Source organism: Limulus polyphemus, unplaced genomic scaffold, assembly GCF_000517525.1.
Source record: "Limulus polyphemus unplaced genomic scaffold, Limulus_polyphemus-2.1.2 Scaffold4156, whole genome shotgun sequence".
In the NCBI taxonomy this organism is placed as follows: domain Eukaryota; kingdom Metazoa; phylum Arthropoda; class Merostomata; order Xiphosura; family Limulidae; genus Limulus; species Limulus polyphemus.
In genome coordinates, this window is record NW_013669766.1 from 66,612 (window position 1) to 80,894 (window position 14,283).

A 14,283-nucleotide genomic window follows, 5' to 3' on the forward strand; every position below is an offset into this window, starting at 1 on the left:
GTCTTTCTGGCATAATGTAATTGGGATATGTGAAAGATTTAAATTGTTGGCAAAAATGAAACAAAAGTAATTTTACTATTGAAGTAGTGATAACAATATTTCTGATCTGGTATTCTTGTTATCTGTATAAAAGTATGAATGTTGGTAAGAATTAGTCACCCAAAAATAAGTTGTCTAAGCTGATTTACAGGTTATTTTCTGGGTAGATGTTTTTAAGTGAAGAATATGAACTATTGGTCAGAATGAAATAAAGTACACATTTAAAGTTTCACTTTTTGTAATAGTGATAGCAGGTTTTGTAGTCTGGAGTGGTGAAAGCTGTGATATTTTAGCAGATAAATTAAAGGAGTAGAATATATTCTGTTTTGTTTAACTGACTATGCTACCATTTTTTGAAGTAACTGGTAATAGGCCAAACAGAAGTTGCAATAAATTTGAAGTTAAATATATGAATTGACAAGTATAAAACATAGGTTACTGTTTTTTCATCTTGTAAAAGTTGTAAGCTCACAGATAGTATGTTATAGGCTTTAAAAGCCATAGAAGAAATCCTTCAGTTCTTTTCTAATACAAGTGAAACAAAACTTGGGAAAAGCTGTCATAAGTTTTTACATAACTGTAAAGTATTAGTTCTATCAAGTAACATAATCACTTGCTTCATTAGAAAAAATATTACCCATTAATTCATTTTAAAGAATAGAAATTAATAGCTTGAAAATTGTGAAATATGGCATTCAAATTACTCTTTAAAATTCTTAAGAAGTCTAAACATATAGTATTTTGAGTACTTAAGTCTGTTCAAATTCATTGAAATGTTTTAGTCAGTATTTGGAGTAGGGTGAAAAATACTGATAGATTGAAATTCTTAAAGATTTTGTTTTTTATACTTATTCAGTGATTTGCACAAACAATTACTTGAAGTGGCTTTAATGTACCAGCCACAACTTCACTGTTGCACGTTGCACAGTAAAATATTTAGCAGTTAAACAATTTAGAAAAATTTTAGCAGTACTAAAATATTAAATGTTAAAACTCAATAGTACTTAATTCCTAGCCACCCACTAGAACTAAATTTTATTTCTAAATGGCTCCATAATAAAATAATTCCTACTTTTTTGTTTCTATAGAAATAGTGGTCCAGAAAAACTTTTCATTTGTCACTGCTCATGTATTTTTTTTAACACCAGACATCTTTTTTTTCAAGTAATATTTTCTCCACATAATTATGAAAAAAAGTAGTGAATTGTATTTTTAAACTTGCTCTTGAACTTTAGAAATAGTCATTATACATGTTGTGGTTGAAGAAAGGGTATTGCTTTTGTGACATTAAAGATAAACGTACAATTTAACTACTCTACATTTATGTCCAAACATGATCGTTACAACAGAAATAATTCTGTCATCATAATGTCAAATGTTTTTGGGGATTTGATCACAGAATACTGAAGAAATACATGCATGTTTTCAACGCTTTATGTGAACTTGTAGCCAAAATGGTTGTATTTTCTAGAGTGGAGATTTTGAAAGAACCCTTGTCCTTGTTGTCCAAGCTCTCATGATGCTACGATGTCCTGAACCTATACTTGGTTTATACACTTGGGCTAAAGAAAAACTGGGAAAGAAATATTTATGGATAAAGACAGCTGTGGATCATGCAGCTGGGAAGTAAGTTTATGGTTTTTACAATTAAATACATTGCTGGCCATTAAATATGTATCAGAAAACATCAAAAAATAAATAAGGTCCCCTTAGTACGATTGGTTGTCATTTTACTTGCAGCAATTCAATTGAGTGCTATTTCTTTCATGTTAGTGTATCATTCATTGTCAGTGATTATTCTTTGGTGTTGCTGCAGTGTATATTACTTAATCACCTCATATTTTCTGTAGTTTCTCATCAATGTGTGTGCAGCAAGCATATAATTATATATTAGTATCATTTGAAAGGATCGTAGCAAAAAACAAAGTACATCCTGTAGATTGAGAACTAGTTTTGTGTTTGATGAACTTTGTTTTTACAGACAGTTTTATGTTTTACATGGGTTGTCACATTTTTTAATTTAGATTTAATTATAATGTGGGCAGTTGGTGGTGGTACCCCTTTTTTGTTTTTGGACAAATATATTTTACTCTAGTAATGTTATTACACAGTTTAAAACTGAAACTTGTTGAATTAGAATTTCATATCCAAGTCTCTTTTCAACTTGCTCAGTTATATTAGTTGAGATATTTTTACTTAAAATTGCATTTATTATTATTGTATCAAAAAATGATTTTTGATAGATTAATGAACATTACAAATCTAGACATGCTGGTGAGTTTAGTTAAGTAAAAAGTGCTTTTAAGGTGGTGACCTGTGTGAGGGGGAAAAAAAAAAATGTTATGGACTGTAAATGGTGTATTGTGACTTTAAATTTTAGTCTAGAGAATGCCTACAAGTTTTTTGAGAATATATATTCGAAATATGTATTTGTGCAGGTTGCTACAACTTAACATATTTTGTCTGTATTTGTTAGGTATGAAATGGCTGTCCAGGGTTTCAACAACTTGTATCAAACAATGAATACAGATTATACGTCTCATATTGTAAACTGTAAACTTAGTACTCTGGGTGAAGTGTCAGAAAAATTCGAAAATGACAAATATTCATCTACTGAAACTGCAGAAAGTACAATTGTGGGAGACCTACCTGAAGAAGTGGAAAAGGCCAAACTATCATGTAGTGAAGATGGAGGTATTTATGGAGATGATGATGACTTTATGACAGCAGCTTTGCAACATTTACAGTACAAAGGTGGACCTGTATCCAGAAAAGACAGTGGCTATTTTCTACAGTCATTTTTACTTCGTATGGTAAGTGTTCATTACAAAATATTAACTAGTTTGTGTAGGAATTGTGTAGGAAAAATTTTAGTTTTTTTTTATACATTTCCTTAGTCCTTAGAGTCAAACTATCAAAGCATTTTTGAAAACTTTGAGGATTTAATGCTATGTAATGAAATTTTGAATCTCATAATCCAATGATAGTTTGACACCTTGTATATAACTTCTGCCCTTTCAGTGTGCATGTGAGTGTTTGTGCATGCACGCATGGCTATTTGCAATTCTTACAACTAAACTTATCAAGCATTTCAAGTCGTCTTTTTTTAACTGTTAACATAAGTACAAGACTTCATTATATTCTTACACATTGTGTGTGAACCTTTTTTCATGATTATATGTTTGTAAAAAAAATACAGTAGAGATATAGCTTTTTTTAGCCACCTGCCTAACATCTTAACCTATTAAAATTAGAATTACAAGGATATTTTACATGGTTTTGTCTAAGTGCAAAATTTAACAGATAGAAAAATTTCTGTTAGCTATGTTCAGAATATGTCAGTGGCTGGCACAGGCTTATGATTTAGGCTTGAATATAAACTTGTATTTTAAAAGCAACTAAGCAACTTCAAAGCATCTACATTTTTCTGAAATGTTTATTTTTTTAAATAAGTAATATTCTCATACTATACTTTGATTTGTTATGAAATAAGTGAAATATAAAGATATAGTAATGCAAAGTATAATGTGTTAGTAATATTTAATGTTAAAATGGTTAAGAAACAAATTCTTTGGTGTTACTCTGTTCATTCACAAATCACTTGTAACCATAAACATAAATACTTGCACTACAAAAAGAAAGTGTAAAAGACACACAAGAATGAAAAAATGTGCTGAAAGCTGTAGTCAGGATACTGTTAATAACAGCATTAGTAGTTTTTCATCCATTTTAACTCATTTCATTTTCTCAGTAACTAAAGTTTTCCATTTGTAGAAATTGTAAAATCATTTCTATGAAAATTTATTCTTTCATTTTGAAAACACTTAAATTGAGAAGAAAAAGTAAATGCTCCAAAATCATGTGAACTACAGTATAAATAAAGAAGTAAATATGAGCTCTTGGTCTGTTTGTTATACAGATCACAGAATGCTATAAGAACCTAGGAAACTGGGCTGAAGTCAAGCAGTGGATTGAAGCTCAGAAGCAGATAAATAACAAGAATGGTTTAACTTTTCCTCAGTTTTTCTCAGATGAGGATATAGACTACATCAAGTAAGTTGACTTTTTATTGACAAGATAAACTGCTAGATGTTTGAAACAAATAATTAATTTTTTCAAAATAAAATAATGATAAATACTATGTTAATAAATGAGTAACTGTTTCAGTTTCTTACTTTTTATTTGAAAATCAATAGACCACTACTGAAAAAAACTACACAAGTTATATCAAGGTGGGGAGATAAATTATTAAAAGACAAATGAAATTTTTAATACAAGTCAACAATAGCTACTGGATAAATAATCATTGCCCGATGAATGATTTTACCTTTCAGTTTATTGTTGTCCCACTCTTCATTTGATTCAATAAAAATGTAGTAAGCATTGGATTAAATTCTCAATTAAAAACAGTTTTGTTTATAATGAACAATGTGTGATTTGGAACAAAGAAAAGTGGATAATTAACGAAAATATAGAATTTAACTAGTTTATAAGTTTTGTGTGTGATCTTGTAAGGCTGTCAGGTTTGAATTAATCTGTAACTTGTTAAAGCTGTATGTCAGCGGAAATCAAATGAGTTTTTGTAGTACAACATTTAGCAGCTTATTGTAAATGTTTGATGGCATAAAATTGTATTTGTTACGTCCACAGGTCTTTGGTTAAAGAGGTTTTGTTTGTAAAAGGGCTAAACCAATTTTATTTTATTACAGTATGGAATTTATCTGGTAGAAGAAAACATTCTTTATAGTTTTTAGGTAATAAATTATAGACTACTAGAATATAACAATTATTAACTTTAGTACAGTTCTCGGAAAAGAACTAATATTTGATTTTAAAACAATGTATTAGAAAGCTGTTAAATGTGAAATCAGCTGGAGTTTAAAGATGAAATTTAATTGAAAAATATTTTACAGAACTCTCTCAGTTTTTGAAGGAGGGCTTGGAACTTCATCACCAAGTAGTGATAAATCTTTGAAGGATTTTTTTAGTGGTGACCAGATGGATCTGACATCTCTTGGATGGGATGTGGAACAGCAGTTTCATAAAGCAGAGAAAATCTTGTTAAATTCAGCTTTGGAATCTTTGAAAGTTGACAAGAATGAAACTTTGGAGATGTAAGCACATTATACATTAGCATTTCTTGAAATTGATGTAATTATAATTAATACTATCCAAACCAGAAAGTACTTTTCAGGCATTGAGTGACTTCTGCATATCAAATTTTAAATTAATTAAAAATAAAAATTCAAACTTTTTTTTTTCAACAGTTTATAACTCAATTATTTTATTGTTTTCTAACATCTGTTTAGTGTGTACCTTGAAATAAAAAATATTTGAACTTAATGTTCTTTTTAAAGTAATTTTTCTACCCATCTTCAGGCAAAAGTTCATTTGCTAAAAAACATTCGTCCTTGAGAATATAATTAGCCATGTCTTGTTTCTCTCTTATGATTTTCCTTCTCTGTTAGTGGTTTCATTATTTATAACCCATTGTTCACACATCTTTAAGATGTGAGAACATGAGATCTAAGCAATCACGAATGAAACATAGCTTTGAAAATAGCTAAAAGCAAAGGAAAGTTAAAATAACATTGGATTGAGCAGATTATAAATTATTTATGTTAATGTAGAATAAGTAAAGTGGTTTGAGCAGTAATTTATGGTTTCATGGTAAAATGGATTATATGGAGCTCCATAGAGATGAACAAAGATTTAGGAACAAACTACACATTTGATAATTTTTTAATAGTTTTTTTAGACATTCTTCTTGTTCCTGAAAATGTTTGTGTGTTGAATTATACCTTATTGAAAGCTACTGACATTTTCTTCTATGACAAGACATTAAGTGAGCATAGCTAAGTTTAGCAAGTATGGTAAGTGAGGACAAAATATTCCAGTGACACAAATCCTTACTAACTCGGTATTATAATTAAGTTTGTTGTATTTAAACTATGTAAATAAGTAAAGAACTTGTTATATATTGAAAAGAAACTATTTGTTAGATATAGACTGATCTAGGCCAAGAATACTGTTGATAAATATTATTACCTAGAGTGACAAAGGTGATGCCAATGTGAAAGGTCAGGTCATTGATAAACCTTTGTCAGTTTTCACTTTTTTTTTACAATTTTTACTGCAATCAGCAAAGTAAAATTTCAAAGAAATATTTTAGTAGATTTCAATTAAATTGAAATTGATGGTATACAAAATATAACTTTCTTATCAACAATAAAAAAAAATCAGCTTTTATTTACCAATTATTACAAAAGTTGCTAATATGCATTTGAAAAGAATTTGTCTTCCAAGTTTTAAAAGGTTATTCTTGAGATTGAGTTACAATTGTTAAGAGGCATGTCATCATTCAAATGAAGATGGGGTAGAGCTAGCTATCTTCTTCATTCTGTTTGAGTTAATAGTGAGTTCTTTTTTTTTGTCTGAATTTAAAGTTGTAATCGGTTGTTATGAGACCAATTGCTTTTAGTTCCTCATTCATAAAGTATTTTGAGGAATTTCAGTTTGCATTCTAAACCTTATTACAAAAGGAATGAAATTACATGTGTATGTGTTGTTTGTATCAGTTTCTTCTTACTCTATTATTGTCCTCTTTAGGATGTTAACTGTGTAATATTATAACACTTTAAACTGTTAATATCAGTTGTATTTATTTTACACCAGCTATAGCTGTAGAAGTCAAGAACTACCTTAACTGTTAAAAAATGCCTGCTTTAAGAAAAAAGCATCATTAAACTTTAACCTTATCCAGCTGAGTGGAATCATTTTAGCCACTTCTGCATTTGTATTCATATAAAGCATAACTCATAATTGAAAGTATATTAGAAATACAGACTTGTCAAAACACAAAGCTTGATGAACTGCTGAACACTTTTGAAACTTTGTTCAATATTTTTTACTAAATTTACAATATATAATGAAATAAAAAATCATTACCTGGTATATATGTATACTATATTGCACACACTATTATGTAAAAAGCTCAAAACTGTTGGCCTAAAAGTAAATTTTAACACATGCTTATTAACAAAATGCTATCACAGCATAATAACATCATGCCTTTGTTGAAAGGCATTATGTACTCATATGCCTTTTATACCATTAAACCTAATATAAATAGTGTTTATCTCAATATATTGTAATTGTCAAAGTTGATTCTGTAATACTCTTAGAAATTATGTACAGCTGTTTCAACAATATCGATATATATACATTTGTGAAATTTACCAATCATTCAAGATAACAGACGTTCAACATAAATCGATTTATGCTTATGAAGGAAATTTTCAATGTGTATTGATTGTTTTTGGTTACATTTTCTTTCTTTTATTATCTTTAATCTAGAGAGAAAATCAGTACTCGGGTCAAAGAATCAAAAGACTTGCTGGTAGGCTTGCTCCAGACATCAGCTATGGAATGGCCTCCTTACGTCTACCCTAGTCAAGCTGCTCTTCATGTTAAGGCTGCAGCTTTCTCTTCACTTTTGCAGGATGGCCGTAAAGTATGTTGTTCAGTTCTGTTGATATTAAGGTCTTGTTATAGAAAAATGTTTTAGAGTATATAGTTGATCAACATTTTGAATAAAGTGTTAAACCAAATCTCTCTTTTCAGATATTATGCTTATCATGTCAGTTAACTTGTATAAGAATAGTAATGCATGTGTTTCTCCCCTTATCTCTATCTCTTCATGTATAATAAGATTCTTCAGACAGATATTAAATATTTTCTGTAAGATTTACAAATGCCTTCCAACAGTGTTTAGCAGATAAAATTCTAAAAATAATATTCAAAATATGGTAAAACTAATTTCTCCCAAGAATGGATAAAGTAGGTCCACAGAATAATGAGCGATTTAGACAAGAAATATGTAACTAATTAATTCTAAATTCTCTGTTTTCAAGTTAGGAAGAGACTGGACAGAATATAAAACATACAGTGAAAATTATTTAAAACAATCAGTTAAACAATGCCACAAGACATAAGACAGTGTCTTTACTAGGTATTTAACTCTCTAAACTCTTCTAAAAACTTTATGAAGAGACTTATTAAAAATTATTTAACTTTGTGTTAAACTTTTGAAGAGTATTACTATTCAAATAAAACTTAAAACTTACCAAACTGATGGCTTGAGTTTGAGAGAGCCTAGCATTATATATATTCACAAATGTATGATACTGTACCTCTCAATTTGCATGTGCCACCTATGTCATTGTTGGTTATTCTTATTGAAAATAATAGAGATATCACTTGATTGGCCAATGGAGAAAACTGATGACCACTTTTATATAAAATGTACAGCTTAAAAGGTATCTTTTTTTTCTCTACTGGTGACAAGGTGTTATGTCTGGAGAATGACACAGAACAGTAAATAACTAGAGCAAAAGGAACTTAATGACTTTCTTGACCACATGTTAGATGGAGACTATACATCAGCCTGTATTAAAACAAAAAGTTAGAAAATTTGGAGGAATTACTGCTAAATTTGAGAGAAGTTACCACTTTTGGCTGCAAAGTCTTTGGCACCCACATTCAAAAAACCGTGTCATGAGGGTAGAAACCACAAAAATAAAAAGTAAAATAAAGAAATATTAATAAAAACAAATAAATTTTGCTTAGCTTTTTTTTTTCTGTATCAAGTCTTTTGATGTTTTGTCTTACCCCAAAACCCATCTGAGTAGATGCACATAAATATAACTGAAAATTTAAAATTATTATTATTACTATTTTTGTTTATTATATATTTAAGCACCCCCCCTACAGCCCCTAGCTCAGATTCTCGGCATGTTTCTGCATAGCAGAAACTTGCTTTGTTTACATTTGATTACTGCTGCCCAAGTTAATTTTCTGTATTACTATCTGAAAGTGCATGGTGTGTTTGCTTATCACACTGTTCCATTTTACTTAAATTATTTGTTTGAACATTAGCTTTTGAATAGGTGCTTGGAAACGTTGAAATTGCTTTTTATTGAATCAAGACCTTAAACTTTTAAAAAAATGTGTTCTACTGGTGAAATTATGGAAAAAATCCTTGAAACTGTTAACTTCTAGTAAAAGTTGACAGTTGATGAACAAGCGACATTCTGTTTGTGAAAAACTCTTCACTTATTGTTGCATTGTAATTCATAAAATTAAGTTCTTTAAATAAACATACTTTCCTATATAACACTCACATGACCATTATTAACTTGACAATCAAGAAATTGCACACAGATGTATGGAACTCAAGCTGTGACCTAATAATTTATGCTGAAACGTTTTCTTGATTGATTTCTGAAAACTAACAGCAACTGTTATTCTAAAATGGGTTAAGAAAATAAAGATCACAAAATCATTGTTAAATAGACAAAATGGAAAGCTAATGGTCCCAGTTTTTATTTCTACCATATAAAGGCTCCAACCACCCAACGTCTGAAATAAGTGCAAGAGTTCAGGAATTTTAGGTTAATTTGTATTACTGTTATTAAATATCTTGGGAGAAAAAGTCTGATTTTAACTTAAGAAAACTACCTGTTATTATAGTCACTGAAAGAATTCAAAATCATTTTGTCTGTTTCATACTTTATTATTTATACATATCAAACATTACCATAATACATATAAATTTGTGTTCAGTATGTATTACTATGCTACTGGATAGACTTTTTAATTACACAGTTGAGCAAACTTTAATGTCTACTCCTTAACTGATGTGTTAATTTCATACATTTTGTTAAAGTTAAATCTGTCTGAAATGTAGATTTCTGCTAAATCCAACTTAGTTGTATGTTGATTTGGCAACTAGTTTCCTTGTTTAAAAGATGAAACAGTAAAATAAAAATAATTCCAATGCTCAAATCTAGTTGTTCTGGTAATGTGGTTATAATTAATTTATGGCTTGTAAATGGTAAATGTGTAAATTATTGACCTTGCTAACTGCAACACTGAAGTAGATATTTTTTACACCCATTGTTTTGCTGTAATTAAAGTTTGAAAAGGGCAAATTGCAAAGATGTGCATGTGTTATTTGAGAAATAATTTTTGTATTATGCTATGCATATTATCTACTATCCAGATGCTTTACTATTAGCTATTTAGTATTTTTCATAGTATCATTATCTAGTCATCGGAAAGTGTAAGTAGTATTGAACTAAAAGGTGGTATTGGTATACATCTAGTCTTGGGTCCTTGAAGTCTGACTGGCAATCCCTAAATTATTTTTTAAAAAGTCCTTCAATTTCACGGTTTGTATACTTGTTAAACATGAAACTTGGAATGATTTTTCTTTTTGTAAAATTAAAGTTACACAAATTGTTGAGTGACTTACTCATCCATTAGCTCAAGGGAGAAGATAAGAAAAAAAAAAATGTTGCTTGTAATCTTGTAACAGTTAGACACATTTTTTTATGTATAATTATGTTGGAAAAGGTTATTATTGGATGGTTTAAACAATTTGTAATAACTAGATTACTTTCAATAAGTCTTTTCTTTTTTATGGCATGGACCATAAAATTTTACAGTAATCAGTAAAAAAAAATATAATAATCTTAATTGCAAGGTTAAATTGACGAATGAGCTTTTTTTAATAATGATAATGGTTCTTTTATCCATATTTTCAGATCTCCCCTGCACTGCTAAGTGCTGACCATTCTTTGAACCCAGCAGATGTTAGTACAGCTGTATTGACTCACTCTCTGTCTTGGACTAATGTGTGGAGCCATGTGGCAGCAAAGCAGCAAGGTATTAAGCCACAAGTGAGTTGTGTTAGTGGCCTTCAGTTAGCAGCTGCAAGACTAGCCAGAAAACAACAGAACTATAAACTAGCTCAAGAGCTCTTGTTAAAATCAATCAAATTAATCACTGGGACAGAATCTGATGGTATTAATGGGCCTGGAGGAAACAAAAGCCTTCTTCATGTCCTTAAAAGCTCTCTTAATTTTCCTGTTTCAGAACAGCTGGTTGAAGTTCAACGAGAAGGAGCTAAATTGTTACAAAGGTATGTCTCTTAATGTACTGTTGTAATATTATATAAGTGCATTATATAACAGTACTTTAATTTTCTTGGTTAGAACAGTGTATTAATTTGTAAAGATTTGTTTTATTTTGTTTGCATTGTATTTAGTTATGATAAAGATAGTATGGAATCTAGTGTTGTATTCTACTTAACTCTTTCCTGGCGGGCTTGTGCAATTTGCAGAAAGTGAGTCTCGAATTTCACTTGTACAACAATACATGCGATAACTCTGAAATTTCTTCAACAAATCCATTCAAAAACTGGTAATATTTTGTTAAAGATCATAAGAATCTTGTACACAAAAAATGATGCTATAATTGTTTTTACTAAAAATATATTATTTTTTATTGTAGTTACTTGCATTCAAACTATTAACAAATCACATGCAAGATGATTTTCATTTTAAGTATAAAAATATATTTCTTCAACTTATAGTTTTCATATTACATTTCCATATTCTCTAGAACCTCCTAAGTAAATACCAAATATTTTTCAAGGTAAATGTTTAAATTTTATCATTTTCTCTACCATATCACTTACTCTAGCTATTATCATCAATGTACAATTCAATGAAATAATTAAAATTAGGAAATAGGAAAAAAATATATACGTACGTTTAATTTTTTGTAGAATATCTTTAAAGATTTTCCTTTTAAGTTCTTAATTTCAGGTCTTTTCCTTTTCACATATAGTTAATTTTTAATGTTTTATATTTCTTGTCCTTCAAAACCTATTATTCATTTTGACGCAAGTCAACCGTGCCCTCAAGGCATATTACAGTTTCTTTGGGAGATATGCTCAACCTTTTGGCAATTTTTGTTCAGCATGTAATACCATAAGCCTTGAGAATGGATGCAAAGTATGAAATATATTTAGAAAATGTTTAATAAACCTTTTAGTCAATGCATTTTAAAACATAACTATTACATAATTAACTGAAATATAATAGTAAGATCTAAATACAATTTAAACTCTATCTCTAACTATAGCATATTTAGGTAAGAAACAACTGTAAGTGCTATAGTCGATCATGCAGCCAACAATACTAGTCAATTACATGTACTTAGGGATGCCAATTTCAAAATAACCATTGTTAGATTATAGTATAAAATGATCTCTTTCTAATAAATGTACATGTGTATGTAACATTTACATGTAGGCTATAAAGCTCAAACAAATCTGTTGAAAGTGGGCATGGCACCTGTTGGGTTGAAAAAATGAATTACTTGTTTCAACTGTATTCATTCGGAGAACTTTGAAATGAACGAGTCAGGTTATGTAAGCAACTTATTATCTAGACTTACCTGTACTCAACTTCCATTGTATTATAGAAGATACAGAAGGACAAAGTAGAGGATTTTCATAGCTTGTTGGTCACATGACAATACATCTGAAGTTTTTAGTAGTTTTAGAGGTTTATTTTCAAATAAAGGACTTAAAACTTTGAATCATAATGTACATTATAACATTAATTTAATTTGCATACGTTGATAGTAAAGGTGTTTAATTAAGTTTTGAATGTAACACAGTAACTTGCGCAGAAAAGTTTTTAATGGGGCTCCCGTTGTGAAAGGGTTAATAAATGCTTTGATAACCATATCTAACTATAGTGCTATAATTGCTGTTAAATGGTAATTTGTCAATTACAATGCATAATTTAATTTGTGAGTATGTGTAAATGAATTTTTTTTCACTTTATAATATAAGGTATTTAAATATTTTCTTTGTGAAATGTATATCCAATAAATACAAAGCTTTTTTTCTTTAAATTTTATATAGACATGTACTCTTGTTATTCATATTTAACTGTAATATCCTGTGAATAAGTGTCAGTCATCATATGGAGTAGGCCATCATTGGGTATTAAAACAGAAATACTTTTAAAGTAGTAAAATGTTTTGTGTAGTGTTTTGGAGCATGATTCTTAAAGATGCATTATTGTATATGCTAAATCTTCAGTGGTAGCAACAGCGAGGGTGGAATCGGCATTCTTCTTGGAAGCTTAAGATCATCAGTAACAATCTTAAATAGCAAGGAACTTGTACTAAAGGATACTTCTCTAAGTTTCTTAAAAGAACTGACCACAAGGTAAGTGGTGTGTTTTTAAATATCTTATTTATTGCTTATAGAATTGTCCTCTGCAGTAGGTTAATAAAAAAAACCGTTTTTTTTTTAAATAGGGTTATTTTTCTCTAAAAAAAAAATATTAGTATGCTCTTTGACAGATAGATGCAATATATACATAATATTGTTCATTTAACTAATTAGGGAAATTATTATGAGATGCTCCACTACAGTTTCATGCGTTATTTTGGGTCACTGACCATTACATAATAAAGCATCAAGTACTGGAGAATGGGTGGTATTGAAGAATGCTTATTAATTGCTTAATCACTTTAACGGGCTTGCACTTGTAGTTTTTTTTGTAGCCTAGATATCATTTTCATAAAAAAAATTAAAGTATATGCAACCTTATGTTTGTCTCTTTCTGTCTTTTAAACTGTTTACTTTAAGTTGTTTTAAAGTAGGGGCTGGCCTGGTAGACCACCTTTTAGTAAATGTAAGTCAACTAAAGTTGGTGTTGAGCTATCAGATTAACTACTCATGTCACATGTATATGTTTGTTATATATATACATGTGTGCATGTTTTTAATTCTTCTTATAAAAGCCCCTAGGGCTACTTATAAAAAATTTTTCTTGTTTTTCTGTTATTACATACACTTTTTTTTTATTACCTTTAATCAAGAGCTATGATCACATTAGTCAACAAGTTCACTTGAATATAAACTAGATCAAAGTGCATACAGGCTTGGAAAGAACATTTGATATTGGGTATTTTTCGATTCATGATTGACCTCAACATTTAAGTTCCCAGTAATGATCTAACAGAATTTTCCAAGAGAAATATTTTCCTTTTTTTTTCCACCTTCATAATAATTATTTATTTCTACAAGATTAATAAAACTTATGATGAATTTATATATTTTATTTTTAACATTTTCAGTGTGATAGGAAACTTGTGAAAACAGAAAGTTACTACATTTTTTTTTAGACAAAACTGAACCAAATGACAATGGTTTTTGGTTTGTTTAGACATTGTGATCTTCCAGGTTTTGTCACATGCATAAATGATTTGAGGAAAAAACTAGATGGGACAGATTTTTTTTTTCTAATATTAAATAATTCATACAGAAAATGTGTTATTTTAGCTTATAATAGCTAATAATAGCTTTTAATAGAT

The 14,283-nt window shown here is 29.2% G+C and overlaps 1 protein-coding gene across 1 annotated transcript in view; it reads left to right on the forward strand.

Annotated features, from left to right (window-relative positions):
* LOC106470681 (serine/threonine-protein kinase SMG1-like) overlaps positions 1-14,283 on the forward strand; it is a gene marked incomplete at its 3' end in the record, with an annotated part of 72,830 nt that overhangs the window by 43,507 nt on the left and 15,040 nt on the right. Inside the window, exons 24-30 of the mRNA XM_022399323.1 lie at positions 1,511-1,665; positions 2,516-2,852; positions 3,959-4,092; positions 4,953-5,153; positions 7,396-7,552; positions 10,647-11,023; positions 13,001-13,129. Of these exons, the coding sequence (XP_022255031.1) occupies positions 1,511-1,665; positions 2,516-2,852; positions 3,959-4,092; positions 4,953-5,153; positions 7,396-7,552; positions 10,647-11,023; positions 13,001-13,129 (1,490 nt within the window). The remainder of the gene's footprint in view (positions 1-1,510; positions 1,666-2,515; positions 2,853-3,958; positions 4,093-4,952; positions 5,154-7,395; positions 7,553-10,646; positions 11,024-13,000; positions 13,130-14,283) is intronic.